Here is a 19,680-nt window from a genome sequence, read left to right on the forward strand (position 1 = left end):
AGCTTAAATACCTTTAAGTTACTTGTGATTGGTCCAGATCATACCTGCACCTCCAAAACGTGTGTGCATTGAGGCACTGGAGCGGCATGGACCAATCGGAGCCTGAAACTACCTGGGGCTCCCAGTGCCCCTTTAAAAGTATGCATGCGCCGCGAGCACAGCTCTTAATTATACGCGGCAGGCCGTGCGACCGTCCATTACGGTCGGCACACAAGGCCCACTCAGGATGTGAAGTGATGGAGCATGGCTCGTGTGGTTCGGGAGTGATCAAATGAGAGGTTTGGACACCAGCTGGCTTGCAGATCGGGTATGTACCACTACACCTAGGCAACAATGTAAACACTGCCTTTTCTCTGAAAGGGCAGCATTTACAGTGCTCAGCCTGCAGGGATATACTATAGTACATTAAGCTATACAGATTTTGGTAACTAGTGTCCTAGTGTCTCAATAACCATTATGCTCTAGTTTTGACTTATGACACTGTAATTCACATTTAAACATTTGATTCTTGATTTGTATATGCATAAAAATCACGATTTATGAATTTGATGTTCCTATTTTTTGCCCATTTCTGTAATTTCCAGCTCCTTGCTGCTCCTTTCTGCCCTTTCCAGCTCCTTGCTGCCCCTTACTGCTCCTTGCTGCCCTTTACAGCTCCTTGCTGACCCTTTCTGCGTCTTCCTGTCCGTTCCTGTTCCTTTCTGCTCCTTCTCCTGCTTTACCTTTGTGCTCCTTCTGATTCTTTCTGCTCCTTCCTGCTCCTTGCTGTCCTTTTCTGCTCATTTTGTTCCTTTCTACTCCTTCTTCTACTTTACCTTTCTGCTCCTTCTGCCCCTTCCAGCTCATTTCTGACCCTTTCTGCTCCTTGATGTCTCTTCCTGCTCTTCCTGTCTCTGTTCCTTCTTCTTTCTGTTCCTTCTTTTACTTTACCTTTCTGCTCCTTGCCAACCCTTTCTGCCATTTCCAGCTCCTTGCTGCCCCTTTCTGCTCATTGCAGCCCCATTCTGCTCCTTGGTGTCCCTTCCTGCTCTTTTCTGTTCCTTCTCATTTCTGCTCCTTCTCCTACTTTACCTTACTGCTCCTTGCCAACCCTTTCTGCTCATTGCTGCCCCTTTGTGCTCCTTATTGCCCTTTCTGCCCCTTTTTGCTCCATCTCCTACTTTACCTTTCTGCTCCTTGCAGACTGTAACATATTCATCCTCAACTTGTGCCATTCATCAGCTATGCGCCTTTATATCAGACTCCTGCAACATGTTGGCTGCAACATCCTGCAACATCCGCCAGCTGCTGTGGATCCACGCTGTTTTATAGCCTCACATCCGCCCACAGCAGTGACGACGTCAACGTGCGTGTGACGTCAAGGAAAAGACGCACACGCACGTTACAGCCAATCAGATCCATTGGAGGCTTATTTAAACACATTTTTACTTCTTCTCATTGCCCTGTCATGGTTTCCCTTGGTAGGTTATCCGAGAGTGTGTTCCTGAGTGTTTATTTCTGGTTACTGACTTTGGCTTCGTTTGACTTCCCTGTATTCTGATATCCTTGACTTTTGGCTTTCCCTCATCGCTGTGTCTCGTTCTGTGTCCCTGACCTTGGAAAGTATTCTGACTATTCTCTGGCACTTCCTGCCTCCTTATGTATTCCTAATACATTTCATGTTTCGTTACTCAAACCAGTTATTTGCAATAAGTATTCTGTCCCAAGTATGCCCCTTCTCTATTGATTGTTTCTAGACAGGAGGAGTATGAAGTCTCCTCTATAATTTATTCCAGGTTTCCTCGTGGTTCTTTACATTATTTGGTTGAATGGAGAGGGTATGGGCCTGCCAAGCATTCTTGGGTTCCATCTTCTGACATTCATGCTGGCAGCATGATTCATTCTTTCCACACCAAGTTTCCTCTCAAGCCTGGTCCTGCCCGCCTAGTGGGCATTCTTCAGATGGGGAGTAATGTAGCATATTCATCCTCACCTTGTGCTGTTCAGCAGCTATGCACCAGTATACGTGACTCCTGAAACATGTTGGGGAACGCCAGCTGCTGCGGACCCATGCCGTTTTATAGCCCCACCTCAGCCCACGGCAATGACGACGTCAACGTGCGTGTGACGTCACACAAATTGCGCAAATGCACATTCAGGGGTCAAAGGCCAGTTACGGCCAATCAGATCCATAGGAGGCTTATTTAAACACATTTTTACTGCTTCTCATTGCCCTGTCGTGGTTTCCCTTAGTAGTTTATTCGAGAGTGTGTTCCTGAGTGTTCATTTCTGGTTACTGATTTTGGCTTCATTTGACTTCCCTGTATTCTGGTATCCTTGACTTTTGGCTTTGCCTCATCGTTGTGTCTCCGTCTGTATCCCTGACCTCGGCATCTATTCTGACTATTCTCTGGTACGTTAAGTCTAGCCATTCGAAGGCCCGGTAAGATATTACCTTTAGTCGTAGGTGTGATATAATTCTGTGTTCTGGATCGATTTAGGGTTTCTCTGTAATGGTGGTAGCTACGGCAAACCGTTCCCAACCAAACCCTGACATAATGATGTGGACTTTACATATAGAACCTGCATGGGATCAATTATATTGGTAATGATAAATCTGAATTGCAGCAGGTCCATAATCAGCTTAATGTCAGTTACAGTCAAATATGTAAAATTCAAAGATGTTTTAAGTAGGCTTTTAATATGCTTCTGCACTTCGGAGTTGATTTGCAAAGTACCTAAATGTTTAATCTTTAAGGAAGTCTCAGAAATGAATTTAAAGAATTCTGGTTGAATCTAATTTTTGTAATTTATCACCTTTTTTATCTTTTTCTTTCTTTGTCATTTCAATTTTATCCATATAAATTATTGAAGACATGACACTTTTTTTCTTGGACATACTTATCTATTTTTCCCGTTAGTTTTCTTTTTTGTTGTTGATGGTTGTTGGGCTGGATTGCGGGGGGAAATATTGTTCCCTTCCCTCCTTTACTTTGGATTGTTACCTAACACTGTCAAGTGCCTGAGGAAGTCCTTCACGAAACATGTAGGATGCCTAGTGGAGACTTTTAATCACTACATCCACTGTTTTAAACCTATATGTAAGTCAATAAATGTTTTTTTACTACACACTCAAATTTGCACTACAATTTTATTTTTATTTTCTTGAGCACATGTTCTACAGCTTACGTATGGTGATTTGAATATATCCAGAATATTTAACCCCTGAAAGGAGCTATATACATGGCTTTATTACTTCATGGAAAGTGTCAGTGGCCATTTGAAATTGCACCTTGGCACCTTATCCACACAGTTATATGCTATGTTGTTTCGCCTTTTATTGTTTTAGCAGATACTCCCCATTTTTTTGTATACATATTCTGTGGAAGACAAGAGGAAGTATTTGGGGTATTCTTGAAGCTTTACCTTATACATGGAAGTTTCTTTCTGCTAATAATTTATTTTGGGTTTGTTTTATTTTTTTTGGCACACTGCCAAATATATATACACACACGCTGCCTAATACACATACTACCTAATACATCATCATAACCTGTATCGTAAATTTATGCCAAGTCAATTCCTGTCGAACAAACAATGCAGGTCGGCACATCTGGTACCATTATATATGCAAACCAATTACAGAACTCCTGGTCCTTTTCAAGGCCTTTCACACTCTCTATTTTTGCTATGTCATAGTTTATGTATACCCTGTATACTGCCTATTGGTTTTTCGGTTTACTTAGCTTGGCTTGACTCTTGATTCTGTGTCTTTGGCAGTAGTCTAGGGACCTCTGAGGACTGGCACGTGCTCCTTTCCTATGTCCATTTGGTTTGTGTGTTAGTGTCAGGTTAGTCCTGACCCTTGCTTCAGCCAGCTAATGGGGTATTTGTGCATAACTTTAATCTTGAGATTATGACAGTGTACAAACTAGTGTCCCTTGCTGAGATGACAAGCTTCATTGAGTCAACATCTTTACTTAGAGAGATACAATAAGCACCAAAACAACTTTAGCTTACTGAAGCAGTTTTAGTGTATAGATCTTGCAACGGCAGTCTCACTGCTCAATTCTCTGTTATATTAGAGTTAAATCAATTTTGTTTCTCTTTATGCTGCCCTTGCCACACTTCTATTGGCTGTGACTTACACAGCCTACATGAAAGAAGGGGAAGGGCAAGAATACCAAAAATACTTTATCCACCAAAAGGACTAGCCTCCAGCAAAACAATATTCAATTGTGGTGAGCCATACAAACACAAATGTAAATACATGCAAATTACCTAGCTTAAACATTCTCACAACAATAGTACTATAGAGAGGAATAAAGAAGTACTTCAATGGCAGTAACACTCTCAGACCTTCCTGTTATATTTCTCTCACTCAACGGTAGACTAACTGAGACCTGCAACAGCTGAGGTAGGTTGTATCAAGTCATTTTCAGTAATGATCTCAGCCAACAAACCATCCATCATGCCTACTTCTATTTCCTTGCTACCGTTGGCCCAATCATTGAAAGATACAAGAGGAAGATAACTGATAAAGAAGGCACATAAGTGGCTGATGGGTAGCCAATACAACCCATAGGCATTCTAATTGAGAGCTCCATTCTGGCTCTATCCTAGTAAGTGCGCAAACTTTATTTATACTATACTGTAAATTTCACTGTACAACTACAGTTTGTTTTTTGAGAGTGTGTTGCTGCATATATAGATATGAAGAGATGTTTCATGAAGCGCTGAGCCTTTTCTTCTTGAATTGTAACTATCTTTGTGGTGTTTTTGGCAAAGAGACATTTTTGTTTTCTTTTTTTTGGTGCATAGCAATTTTAACCCCTTAAGGACACACGACATGTTATTATTATTATTATTTTATTATTTATATAGCGCCAACAGATTCCGTAGCGCTGTACAATGGGTGGACTAACAGACACATAATTGAGATCAGACCACTGGACGTACAGGAACAGAGGGGGTTGAGGGCCCTGCTCAATGAGCTTACATGCTAGAGGGAGTGGGGTATAGTGACACAAACGGGTTAAAGTAGGGGAATTAAATAGTTTGTTAGAGAAGGGTTTATTGAGTGCTTGGTAGGTCATTTTTGACAGTTGCAGGAAAGGAGTCATGGGGTGGGGGATGAGAAGCCTGCTGACAGTTTAATTGATACGCTTTAAAGAAGAAGTAAGTTTTCAAAGATTTTTTGAAGGAGTGGAGGCTGGGTGAAAGTCTGATTGAGGAGGGAAGGGAGTTCCACAGAATAGGTGCAGCCCTAGAGAAGTCTTGAAGGCGAGCGTCAGAGGTGGGGATCCGGGCAGAGGATAGGCGTAGGTCTTGGGATGAGCGCAGGGGTCTCGACGGGACATACTTGTGTATGAGGGAAGATAGGTATGTTGGAGCAGCATTATGTAGGGATTTGTAAGCAAGTGCCAGAATTTTGAATTGGGCCCTATATCTAACTGGAAGCCAATGCAGGGACTGACAGAGTGTGGAGGCATGGGAGGTGCGACCGGACAGGAAAATAAGCCTCGCAGCAGTGTTCATTACAGATTGCAGCGGTGCGAGCTGGGAACATGTAAGACCGGTCAGAAGGGGATTGCAGTAGTCGAGGCGAGAGAGAACAACAGCATGAACCAATATCTTAGCCGCGTCCGGTGTTAGATATGGGCGGATGCGCGCTATGTTCTTGAGTTGGAAGCGACAGGATTTGACTATCGATTGGACATGGGGAGTAAAAGAGAGGTCAGAATCGAAAAGAACCCCTAGGCAGCGAGCCTGCGAGGTAGAGGTGATAGTAGCGCCGTTGACTTGGATGGAGACAACAGGAGTAGCAGCACTTGAGGGAGGAAAAACTAGAAGTTCTGTTTTGGACAGGTTGAGTTTAAGGAAGTGAGCAGCCATCCAGTTGGAAATAGCAGAGAGGCAGTCAGAAACACGAGTCAAGGTGGGCGGAGAGAGATCAGGGGAGGACAGGTAGATTTGCGTGTCATCTGCATATAAATGATATTGGAAACCAAAGGAGCTGATGAGTTTACCAAGGGAGGCAGTATAGATGGAGAACAATAGGGGGCCGAGGACAGATCCTTGGGGGACGCCGACAGAGAGGGGTTGGTGAGAAGAGGCAGAACCAGAGAAAGAAACACTGAAAGAGCGCTGGGAGAGGTAGGAGGAGCACCAGGAGAGAGCAGTATCCCGTAGACCAAAGTTACGAAGAATGTGAAGAAGCTGTGACATGTCATGATTCTTTTTAAGGGGTTAATTAGTGTTTTTTTCACAGTTTATTTATTGGATTTTTTTCTTTTGTGCTAGTACATTTTAGTTGATAAAATTATTAGTAAGTGATCTAAAATGTCTCAGAACAGCCCTGCAGTTTGGGTCAATTTTATTGTTTGGGCTTGATTCATCAAATTATATATAATGATTATAGACGTTTTAGCTGTATTAGTGAAATGTTTTAAAATGCTTAGTAGGGGCGTCTTCCCTGCCTGAAAAACAAGTATTCCACCCACTCAACATTATGCTGTGCACGCTTGCTTATCTACCCCTAACATACAGAATTGTACGTGATGTGTTAGAATTGTTTGGTTTGCAAATCATACTGTGCCAATCTGCGATTGGATGAATAAAGTGTAACACCCTAGACTAATAATCTATATATCCTCTTTGCTGTGAAGGAGAAAATGAAAGACTTGATTGAAAAAAAAATGCGTTGTCCTGTGTGTGTTATTTCTAACGGGTCTTTCCCCAGATTGTAGAAAGAGATAAGCTGGAAGGCAGAAATTTGGTGACAAGTCCTTGTCAGTGTGAGAGACCTGAAAAATATCCAGTCTTACACCTTTCCTGACCACACACCCACACACGCCTCTAAAATGAAACTATCCCTCTCTGTCCGTTTGAAGTGTTAGAAGACAAAACCATCACTGCCCTAAAGTTACTTTTAAATGCACGTTTGTGTCATGTGGGATGGCAAACTAAATTGCCTGTATTTGTACCTCAACTGTTCTGCAGATTGTAAAAAGTGGATTGAATAGGCCAAAAAAAATAATATAAACTACTCCACATATGACCACAGTATGGCAAGTTTCTCTACTCTTGGTCCTTATAATGTTTGGAGGTTCAACAAAGCAAGGAGGCACTCAGGATTTAAAGGCAATTTATGTCATAACTTACTAATCCAAATTAATACATAAGTGGGAAAAAAATCACTTGATCCAAAAACTACATGTATACTATATTAGATACATAAACAAAGACCAACTACAAGTTCTCTATAAAGGGAAAAAAATACTGATGAAAATACTGAGAGCAGAAAATACTTATAATATACTGTTTATAGCAGGTGGTCATCTACCACTCTTCTCCATTTTAAATCCTCCATGTTGAGCTACTAAATTAGTAACAATCCGTTGACAGATTAACTCATTCTGTACAAGAGTTTTTTTAATGCTGGAATTACTTTTCTATAGTCTTTTAATGTGTTTCACTTTTTCATATGAAGTTTGGTCTATAGTTGGATTCCATTTCTCAAAGAGACTCTGCTTCTTCAATTGAGATTGCAGAAAGTTAAAAGTTGAAATATTTGTTTTAGTAGCAACCAAGAAGGTCACATTTATAGAAATTATGGTGTAAGAAGAATGAAGAACAATTAAAAATGTTTAGTGAAGATAATCAGAAGCATGATGAAATAATTATACATGCATTGTAGACTTTTGAAAACAGTTATATGTTTCTTATATTTTAGTATATCCTGAATTACATCTTAAAGTGGATCTGTCACCAAAAATACCTTCTGAATCTCTTCAGCTAATTTCCCCTGAACTCTCAAGTTTTCTTAGACTACATAAAGAATAGTAGTCCCAACATTTCTTTATTTATATTTTTTATTTTTTATTTATTTCTACATATAATTTGTCAATAAATTTACTGCCGAAGAAGCCAAACAGCAGACATCATGGGCAGAGGAGAACAAAATGGCTGCGCCCAGGTATTCAGGCACAAGGAATAAATAATAATAATTATAAATAAAGACAAGTGCTGAGGGAGGCAGCATAATCTTTAAGCTTGTGCCCCAGTCATCAGAATGTTTTGTTAATATTTTTAAAACCGATTACTCCTGATCAATAACATTCTTTTTGTTTCTGAACATAGTAAAACATTCTATTGGGCATCATTTTTTTTATCTCCTTTTCTTTGAACATATTCCAGATAACATCATGTTGAAGGCATTTCTGAAACTTTTATGGCACAAAGGATAAAGCATAGGGTTAATCGCAGAATTTGCGTATAATAGCCACATTGTGATGTCATACCAGTAGGAATCTATACAATAGCCATTGCAGGCTTTACCTACAGTTATCAGAAATGAGTATGGAGCCCAACAAATTGAAAAAACACATACTAGAATTAAAAGAGATTTAGCAACTTTCTTGTCTCGATAAATCTGAATGATTTGAACGTCATTTGTATTAAGGTAACTGTTTGTTAGATAGGAGGGCAATTCTTTACAGCATAAATATTGTCTTAAAAGTCTCTTAATTCTCTTCTTTGCAGGTGCTCTAAGATCCGCATTCTGTTGTGCGGATGCTGTAAAAAGGACAGTGTTAGTTGCGATGATGTATGGGGTTTTCTGATTTTTTTTTAGAGGATGAGATACAGAAGAAGATTTTTTATTTTTACTGCGCTTTTCTATGTTCCAGTAGATGCTCAGATTGAAGAATGAAATGCTTATCAGAGGCAGCACAAAATCGAAAATAGATGTTCCAAAATTAAAATACCAAACATCAAAGAAATCGGCCTCACAAATGCTATCAGGAATGTTATTTCCTCCAAAGATTCTGTCCCAGAACAGAATAGCTGGACCATAGAGTAGGAACGACAATATCCAGACAGCGGCCATTTTAAGGACAGTCTGACTGAGTTTGTTTTGCTTGGATCGATATAGAACCTGCACATAGAAATAAATAGCATTTTGATTATTTTTAGAACTACAGTAAATCATAACTAGCAGGACCAAGAGAAGAAACATGTTAAATCACTTTGATAAGCATGATAATTCAAGTCATTATTGATGATATCTTTAGTGCCAGCAGGGCTAGATCTTTGCAAGTACTAAGGAAATATATGTATGAGAAACCTATATTCCAGTGATTTGCCACTACCTATGTCAAATGGGGCAAATGTATTGGCTCAACACTTGCAATTCAAATTTAACATGTGCTCACGAGAGGTCATATTACTTTCCTGCTTCAAGGGCAAGGAGAATGGAAAAATATTTTGACATATAAACATATAGAGAAAAAGACAATACTGTACTTTTTCTATACCATTTTGTGTATGTGATACGAATTCGAAAACACACTTACAAACAAGGAGCCTCACAATCAGCTCTAAGGAATCAGTATGGAGCGGTACATCCCCCACTCTAGGATATAGATCATGTAGGGTCTCCTTCCAAAACATCAGTGGGTATATATAATATAAACACATAAAGGAAACATATTGTGCTCACGGTTTATAACAACACTTAGGGTAGGATTAAAACCTACGTACATTTTTGGGAGCATTTGAATGCTCTCTGCTATCACAAATATTGAAATTATATTTATGGCATATGAGAAATGAGCAGTTTCTTCCTAATGCTTAACCTTGATGGTGTACAGCAACACTATAATTGCGTATTGTGCATTGGTCTGTCATCATAAATTGCAAGGTTCCTTTACAAAATCTCCACAGATGCACTCATTGGCATATATAGAGATACATACTTACAGACATAGAGACATACACATTCTCAGGTACAACCAAACACACAGATACAGTCCTAGTGATACATTAACAGACTACTAGACACATACACAAAGATAAATACCAATAACAGAGGTATTATCTTATCCTGTGAGCACAGCAAAGAGTCTATTAATTTATAGATCTTATTTTTATTAAATAACAAATATAGCCATCGACCAAACGACTTGTCATTACAAACTGTGGCTTGAAAGTGCTCCAAAGAGCCGATTCCTGTGTATACATAGGAATTGCTCTCACATAGAAGATTTTAACAAACAAGCCCTTTTTTTAAAAAAAAAATAATAATTATTGAAAAGAACTACTCTCTTACTAAAATAACAATACTATAGATTTTATTAAAAATCAACACAGACACAACCTTTTAATCTATAAAGATAAAAAAAACCTTTAGATTCCCTTTCTCTCCCTATAATTTTCAATTACAACAACAAAAGTGGTTTTATAAAAAGCATAGTAAAAAAAACACTGGCACCTTTTAAGGCAAGATGACCGTCTTAAAGAAATTTTACCTAAAAAAAAACCTAATATTGTTTTTACAGGTGCACCAAATTTTAGAACTATTTTAACTAATAATTGCACTAAAGAAAAAAAATCAATTACAAACCGTACATTTTTAGAAGGGGAAAAGGGATTTTATAAATGTAAATTGTGTATTGTCTGCAAGAGTACGGATTCCTCTACCCAGTCTAAAGTCACCCATTTTAAATCAAATAAAACCAGCAAAAGTTATGTTATTAAAGATTTTATTGGGTGTAATACTAAAACTTTTATTTACCTACTGGAGTGCCCATGTGACCTCCAGTATGTAGGAATGACTTCTGGATGTTTAAAAATAAGACTAGGCGAACACTGTAGTAATATTAAAAATGGATACCAAAACAGCTCTGTATCGAAGCACTTTATCCATCACAATAGAGATCCCAAACGTCTCAAATGTATAGGAATAAAAAAAAAAATGTAAGATACCATGGAGAGGTGGAAATATAAAAAACATTTTGGGCAGACTAGAAATTGAGTGGGTTTTTAATCTACAGACCCTAGCCCCTCAAGGTTTAAATGCTGATTTTGATTTGCATAACTTTTTATGATCTTTTGTCAGAATATCATCTTGGATTTTATGATCCTCTCCCAGTTTTTTTTTTAGTATTTTTTATATGCTCTTTTTATATTTTTATATTGCTATATTTACTATTATTTATAGTTTTTTTTCTCATATGCATTACCTTTGTTGTATTATTTTTATTTTTTATCGTGGAATTAATTGCTTATCAATGTTATTGTGGATTGTGCCAAATTGGGTTTTACAAACCATACCCATCTCCTTTCATCAGTTTAGTTTTATATATATATATATATATAGATATATATATATATATATATATATTTTATACGCATATTGTCATATTACTCCTACTGAGTTACATTATGTATTCTATGTTTTCAAGTGTTTATACAATATAAATCCCCTTTCCCCATTTCTATTACCATCTCTTCTTTTCCCCTATTATTTCCTGTTCTTTTATACCAGCCTCACACAAAGAGAGCTCCATTTCCTGTTCTTTTACACCAGCCTCCCACATTGTGGCTAATTGCCACACTTAATATGGCTGCCGAGCACCTTATTTACCCTTCACAATATGCCCATAATAATCACACAGCCTGGGACCGCCTACTTTATGTAGGAAGGTGCGCATGCTGCCTGCCGAGTTGACAGCCGTGCACGCCCCTTATGTCTCATGCGGCCGCCCTACGATTTAGAGCACACTACATTTCCCATGAGGCTATATTTGAATGACTTGACATTGCCGCAGGTCACATGTCCATGGATTTTTTTTTGCCTTTTATTCACCCCCTTTCTACGCAATTTTTTAAAGAAATGTTTAGCTATAATTACTTGCCAAGTATTACAGTATAATTAAAGATATTTATCTAATGATTTTTTAATAAATATAGAAGCAATGTTTCTGATTGGCAGACACATTTTTGGCTCTAATTTTAACTTCATTTTTTTCCCTATATAAAGACTATTAGCCAGGTATTATGTCACATACCATTTGAAAAAGTCTGATAAGACGAAACGCGTTATCGTTATTTTAATTGTGTATTTTATTTAATAAAGGTTTTTTTTGGTTACAACTCTGTGCCAATTATCTTTTTAATACACATTTTCAATTGGAATTTTTTTTTACCTGGCTACCATTTATCTTCGTGGAACTCCAAGTATATCCTAGATGGGGATCAAACCACCATCGCTGATATCAAAGTGCAGTTGGTCTGCACTTTACTTGTGAGTACCTTTATATTCTATGTTTATTGCATATCTTAACTTACTGAGAGCACTATTAGTTGTTTTTATATATCCTTCTCCTGAGTGTTGGACACCATCCCTCTGGAGGACTCCCACCACATATCCTTTAAAGAGGGGATTATACCGCTGTACACTCTTCACACCTTAGCTGGCTGTAGCTCTTTTAAATGTGAGTTGACTGCACATATTTGTTTACCTACACATTTACACATTTACACATTGCCATACATATGTATACACATTCATAGACACACACGTAGATTCACATTCCAAGCTACATATACCCATATCAAAACACACAATAACAGATGTATATATTTCCAGACACACACACACATACATCAAAGTTTACATAGGGCCAATTGCACATACAAACGTACATACACACTAGACTTGTGCATTTAGTTTCAAATGAATTGCCTTTCATCACAAATTTGGCTGATTGGTGGTGTTATGGGCTTTTGGGTAGAAACAGGTTCATTTGAGCTTATATTGTATTTGTTTACTGTAATTAGCATTGCTATGTACGTTTAACACGTTTGTACGTTTAACATTTTTGCTTGTTCTCATAACCTGTATAAACATTTGCAATTAGTTTAGTGAATACAAGGTCCGTCCGCTCTGAGATTAATCTCTAGGTGCCTGAAAGTCAGAATTGCCTTGTAAAAAAACAAAATATCATGGAGCATGTTTTGTTTTCTTTATTAGATTAGGATTTTTTAACTCATATTTACATATGAAGGTTAACTTTAAATGTTATTTTAGTGCGAAGAATAGGTCATTTTTTTTTTCATTTTTGCACCCTTTTTGTTTATCTCAAACATTGTCCACCAAATTAAACATGTCTGGCCAAATTAATGTGGCTAAATGCACATGTCTGTTAAAGACTCTGTGCCTATAAGAGCCATGTTAACACTAAGTGAGTCATACATTCCATGACAGTGTAGAATGTTAGATTGTTGGGACTATAAAACAGTATTCTCTACCAGAGTAAACAGTGGAGGAAAAAGTCACCGCAAATCCCATGTATATTAAATGTTTCAAATTATAATCCATAAAAATAATATAATACTCACCGCCTTGGTGACTGAAAGAAATCTGTCATAGCTGATAAGGACAACACTAAACGATGATGCCACACACACTGTATAATCGATTGTTAACCAGAGTTTGCAAACAATCCTTCCAAACATCCACTTCCCAGTTACAACGTATGGTAAAAATAATGGTGTAGAGAAAGCTCCTGATAAAATAACAATATTCTTCAAAATCTGTCAATGTAAATCAGTTATTAGCATGTGAAATAAATGGGATATAGTACTGGTATATTGTACTTTCCCAAAATTACCTCTTGTTCTAACTTAGAAGTGGAGGGAGTCATTCTACGTTAATGACTGAAGATCAATTTTCAGACTTAACTATTTCTAAAGTGAAAATTGTCGGGAATGCAAAGTGAATTCAAATAGGGTTTTTTTTTACAAAAGTGAGAAATCCAAGTTAATTTAAATTTTAAAATCAGAATAGCTGAACTAGAAGCATAGCTGGCTGACGTAGATAATTTTTGTTTGTTTTATTTTGGCCTTAAATTTGTAATTCACTTTGAATTCTCACTTTAGCTAATAACCCTATAAGCGAAAAAAAAATCAGAATATTACAATGGGACTAACACAATGAAGAGATATAACTGTATACTCTATAAAAGGAAATTATGTTTAGCAAGACTGGTGCACATATATATCATAAACATAATAAAAGCAATTATTTTGTCCTTAAAGAGGCTGAATGAAATTGGGTTCCTACATTCAGATAGACCGGTGCTACTCAGCCAGATGGGTACAATTTTACTCTATCAAAAAATAATAACAATGACACAGCTAGCATATTCATATTACAGTAAATGTTTTTTTTTAATAAAGAATTATTAAAGAGACTTACCAACGTAAAAATCACAAATAGCCAGATTTAATAGGAAGAAATTGCTCTGTGTTCTGAGCCTCTTGTCTACAATGAAAGCTAACATCACAAGAAAATTACCAAAAATTGTGAGAAATATAACTAATGATACAATCACAATGATCAGGATTTTTGTACCAGAAATTGTAATTTCCAAATCCCCAATATCAGTACATACAGACACATTTCCATCAGTATGGTTAAGCATATTAAGCTTTAGCATCCCACATGCGGAATCAGGTGAAATAAGAGACACATTTTATTATTTTTAGTGTAAAAATATTATCCAAAGATATAATCAGGTGTTCACATTTCAGAGTCTTGCATGTTACATGTTAATCTGCTCATTTATGATGCCAGAATATTTTAGTGCAAGTTTAAAAAATATTTAATTTGTCTTCTGTTTTGATTATTTTCATTTTAAACTGAAAAACAAAAGGAAATCCAATTATAAGTATCAGTCTCAGAAAATGCAATTATCCATATTGTGTTCGTGTCTCTGTCTGCCACCTTTCATATTCTGTATATTTGGGGTGGAGTTCCTTATGGCTTAGTCTATTGTACATAAAACAATTAGTAAAAACAATTTAAACATTTAAAAAAACAAATTGCACATGTAGCTTGCTGTCTTTTGTTTTTCTTTCTACTACAACTCAAACAACTTCAAATAAATCCCAAAGTAGGTGGAAGATCTGATTTTTATAATATTAAGAGAGCAATCAAAGTGACATCTCACAGCTGTTTTCCCAGTTGCAATCAAGAAATTTAATTTTAATGAATGGTTTCCCTTGTGTCCCAATAACCGTTATCCTCTAGTGTCCTTAAAATAAGATTTGAAAGGTGTGGTCATTACAAATTTACATATGTGTAAATAAAACAAACTTAAAGGGACACTATAGGTACCAAAACAACTTTAGCTTAGTGAAGTAGTTTTGGTGAATAGATCACTGCTCAATCTCTGCCATTTAGGAATTAAATAATTTTCTTTATGCGCCCTAGTCACACCTCCCTGAATGTACGGTAACTTACACAGCCTTCCTATATACTTCCTCTAAAGAGATATCTAATGTTTAAAATTCCTTATTTTCACATTCAGTTTAATTGAGAATTTCTCATCGCCTGTTCTGTTAATAGCTTTCTAGACCCTGCAGGAGTCCCCTCTGTGTGATTAACACTTAATTAAAAGAGCAGGACATAAAAACATCTAAAGCAATTTAACATCTGCTTGAAAATGAAACAATTTTTTTATTGTAGGCTGTGTGTCACAACCAATGATGGGTTGGCTAGGGCTGCATGAAGAGACACAAAAGTGATCTAACTCCTACATAGCAGATTTGAGTAGTGAGACTGCAGGAGCATGATCTAAAAATAAAATGATCATCTGGGGTTCTTGTACCTCTTGTGCAGAAAGAGCCAGCCTGCATTTTGGATCTGTTCTGCCCTTTTGGGTAGCATCAGTGTGATATGCAAATAGTCATGATTCTTTTTGTAATGGCACAAGATGAGTTAAAACCACTTTGGGATCTGAGCGGAGACCCAACAAAAGACAGGGTATTTAAACTGTTGTCCATTTCAGTGCATTTTTTTTATTTTTTTTAGTAAAACTGCTTCATTAAGCTAAAGTTGTTTTGATGCCTACAGGGCAAGAAGATGCAGTTTGTACAGAAAGACACATGGAGGGGTTGGAGGGTGGGTGAGACACATGGAGGGGTTGGAGGGTGGTAGAGACACATGGAAGGGATGGGAGATGGGAGAGACACATGAAGGGGTGGGGAGACACACCGGGGTTTGGAGAGACATATGGAGGGGCTGAGGGTAGGGGCTGCTGTAGAATGAGGCACGTGGGGGGGGAATGAGACACATGGAGGAATGATCTACTTGCTGCAAAATCTCGTGGTCACTACTCTATCCTAATTCTCCTTGACCTTTCTGCAGCTTTTGACACTGTTGATCATCAACAGCTTCTTCTCATCCTCCGCAATATCGGTCTACAAGATATTGCTCACTCCTGGTGCTCCTCCTACCTCTCCCAGCGCTCTTTTAGTGTTTCTTTCTCTGGCTCTTCTTCTCCCCAACTCCTTTCTGTTGGTGTCCCTCAAGGTTCATTCTTTGGTCCCCTACTGTTCTCCATCTATACTGCCTCCCTTGGTAAACTCATTAGCTCCTTTGGCTTCCAATATCATTTCTATGCAGATGACACACAAATCTATCTGTCCTCTCCTGATCTCTCACCATCCCTCTTGACTAGTGTCTCTGACTGCCTCTCTGCTATTTCTAACTGGATGGCTGCCCACTTCCTTAAACTCCACTTGACCAAAACTGAAATTCTGGTCTTTCCTCCCTCAAATGTTGCTACGCCTGTGTCTGTCTCCCTCCAAGTCAATGGTGCTGCTGAAGACTTACGTCTATCTTCTGTCCGTACTCCCACCTCTGATGCTCGCCTTCAAGACTTCTCGAGAGCTGCACCATTCCTGTGGAACTCACTTCCCTCCTCCGTTAGATGCTCATCCAGTCTCCACTCCTTCAAAAAATCATTAAAAACCCACTTCTTCATAAAAGCGTGTCAATTAAACTGTTACTAACTCCCGAATGATTCCTCTTTTGCAACTGTCCTTCGTCTAATACTATCCTTACCTTTTGTGTCACTTTACCCCACTCCCTCTAGCATGTAAGCTCATTGAGCAGGGCCCTCAACCCCTCGTTTCCTATGTGTCCAACTTGTCTGGTTACAACTACATGTTTGTTCGTCCACTCACTGTAAAGCACTGCGGAATTTGTTAGCGCTATATAAATAATAACATAATAACATAATAGTAATGAGACACGTGGAGGGGCTGGCAAGGAGATGAGACACGCGGAGGGGCTAGTGGGCAGTTTTCGCACAGGGGGCCGGTGGTTTCTAGTTATGCCTCTGAACACACTGTACAGCCCCTACTCCCCATAGTAGATCCAGAGACTTACCTTTTAATCACAACAAAATCACAATAAAAGTAAAATGACCGAATGCAGTTGTTATACCCATATAGAAAAAGGACACAGCAAATACGACTCTTCTAGCTTGTACATGCTTGCTAGCATGAATCGAAAATAGAAGCATCTAGCTCTCAAAAGTAATTTCAAAATATTTTATTCATGGGTGTAGGAACCTCAAATAATTTGGTGGGAGGCAGCCTCTTAAAAAAAAAAAAAAAACTGCTGTGCCTTTACTGAGCAGGCAAAAATGGCATACTATTGGTATGCATTTTAAGTGCTGGTATGGCACTTTGTTTTTGTATGTTCCATGTGTGTATTGAAAATTATTTTTTTTTCTTTTTGCTTTTTCCTGCTGTTATTTTGAAGTAGTTCCGATTGTTAGAGAGTAAAAAGGGTAAGTAGATTTCTTACAATCTGTTCAAGCAAACTGGATTGACATTTGTACATAAACAAATATACATTTCCAGTATATATATATTTTAGATACACTATATTTATATAACTATAAATAGTATAGTATATTTTGCATTTTCTACAGTGTAATTTGTTCATCAAATTGTAAAATATTCATGGTGACATGGCATATCACATCTCCCTTACATTATGTAGTACCATGCAACTATATGCCCTAATTGATGTTTCCATTTTTTATTTATCAGAGAGGAATAGGCCACATATGGTACAAACAATGTGTTGCATCCTTTAGTTTTTGCACATCATGTTTTCACTGAGTAACATGATTGTAACAACAATCCTTGGCAAAGTGAAAATTAAATCCTACTACTTTGATTATTTCCTTCTGATTGGAAAGTATTTCCTTTGGATATTACTGTTTTGCTCATATTTTGTGGCAAAGAAGGCAAGATATTTCATAATTTGGACCTACCTCTGACGCCTTGATAAAAATAGGTATTTGACCTTACTACTGAAATTCTGTAGTTGAATGTAATCAACCTTTCTTTCAGAAGAATGGACACCTTAGCAAACACATAACACATAGCAGCTAAGTCTCAGAACTATTTTCAACGTGTTCAGTTATATTGTGGTCTTTTATGAACCCATCCAGGTGTCACATGGTTTACGACGGTATCCTTACATGTGTCAGAGAATTGTTTTGTCCATTATCCATAGAAATGACAAGAATGTGAAAAGCAAGAATTGGGTAAGGGCCGGAGTCAAGTCCTGGAGGAGAAGTGTGGGAACTGATCTAAACTACCACCCCAAGATGTTTGAAATGCCTTTTGTTTGTTCTGCACATCACAAACAAATTTAATGACACACTTGCCTCGTCTCCTGTGCCCCCATCAAAGTTCTGCAAATGTATTGATGCAATTGCACTTTTTCTGCTTGTGCCTTGTCTCAGGTGTTGCCATCATTGTACTGCAAAACACATACATAACATTAATATGTATTTTGCACTACAGTCATTGGCTCATTTTCACACCCTTTTACTGAACCTAATTCTGTTAGGAATTCGGTCAACCAAATTCCGAACAAACAAATATGATCTTTTCTTAGGTGCCAAAAAAAACTTCAAAGAACTCCAAATCACAAAACAAATGCACCGGCTCTTCCATTGTCTTTGTTGCTTGTTTTATGATTTGAAGTAAATTATACAGCACAGTGTGGTATTGAAATGAGTGCAGAGTTTTAGTGCATCGGGATGCAGGATTAAATGAATAAAGTTAATTAGTTTTATATAATACTCAATGATTTGTTTTGATTGAAAAATCAGTTTGATTTATTTTTTTAATTGAGGGCCTAAGGTTGGACCTAGGGTGTGGAATGTGTACACATTCCTTTTGTACACCAAATGCATATGCATTTGAAATCCCTCATTAAAATTCAAGTAATTGTATTTTCCGAAGTGCTTTGTTAAAACAAGATATCATTTCAATTTAAAGTTAATTTATATGTTTTTATTTCTTTAACAGAGTGACACAATATGTATAACAAAACAGGTGACACACACACTGACCCATAAACACACACACTGACCCATACACCACACTGACTGACCCATACACACACAGGCACACTCTGCCCCATATAAACACACTGCCGTATACACACACTCTGACCCCAAGCACACAGACTGACCAAAACACATACAGACTGCCCAGACACATACAGACTGACCCCCCCCCCCACACACAGACTGATCGGACCCATACAAATACAGACTGACCCATACACACACAGACTGACCCATACAAACACACAGACTGACCCATACAAACACACATACTGACCCATACATGAACATACTGATCCCTACACCAATGCAAACATATGTACACTGAACCATAAGCAAACAATTTGACTGACCCATAAACACACACTGTCTCATACACCCACAGACTGACCCACACACTGCCACGTATTGATCCGCTTATAGAAATGTGGTTAATGACATTTACTGTCCACACAGGAAAAGTTGTGCCGAGCAGCAACCTAATCCACAGAAGGGTTAATGCTGAGCAGCAATTATGCAAATGAAACCTGGTAACTGACTTTGGGGTCAAAGGCCGGTTACAGCCTATCAGAACTAAAGGAGGGGTATTTAGGCCCAGTTCTCATCCTGCTCAGTGCCCTGTCGTAGTTTCCCTTGTGGTTGTCCGAGAGCGCGTTCCTGTTATTAGTTTTCTACCTGGTTTTTGATTTTG

General features: G+C 37.9%; 1 protein-coding gene across 1 annotated transcript; it reads right to left on the reverse strand.

The window, feature by feature from the left end:
• Nucleotides 1-7,433: 7,433 nt before the first annotated feature.
• Nucleotides 7,434-14,264, reverse strand: LOC134609362 (histamine H3 receptor-like). The gene is made up of 4 exons (XM_063453037.1): nucleotides 14,024-14,264; nucleotides 13,165-13,331; nucleotides 8,372-8,917; nucleotides 7,434-7,514 (listed from the first exon to the last, which is right to left on the reverse strand). The coding sequence occupies exons 1-4, from the start codon at nucleotides 14,262-14,264 to the stop codon at nucleotides 7,434-7,436; spliced, it is 1,035 nt and encodes a 344-aa protein (XP_063309107.1).
• Between the last annotated feature and the right edge of the window lie 5,416 nt (nucleotides 14,265-19,680).

Source organism: Pelobates fuscus, chromosome 4 (assembly GCF_036172605.1).
Source record: "Pelobates fuscus isolate aPelFus1 chromosome 4, aPelFus1.pri, whole genome shotgun sequence".
NCBI classification, from domain to species: Eukaryota; Metazoa; Chordata; class Amphibia; order Anura; family Pelobatidae; genus Pelobates; species Pelobates fuscus.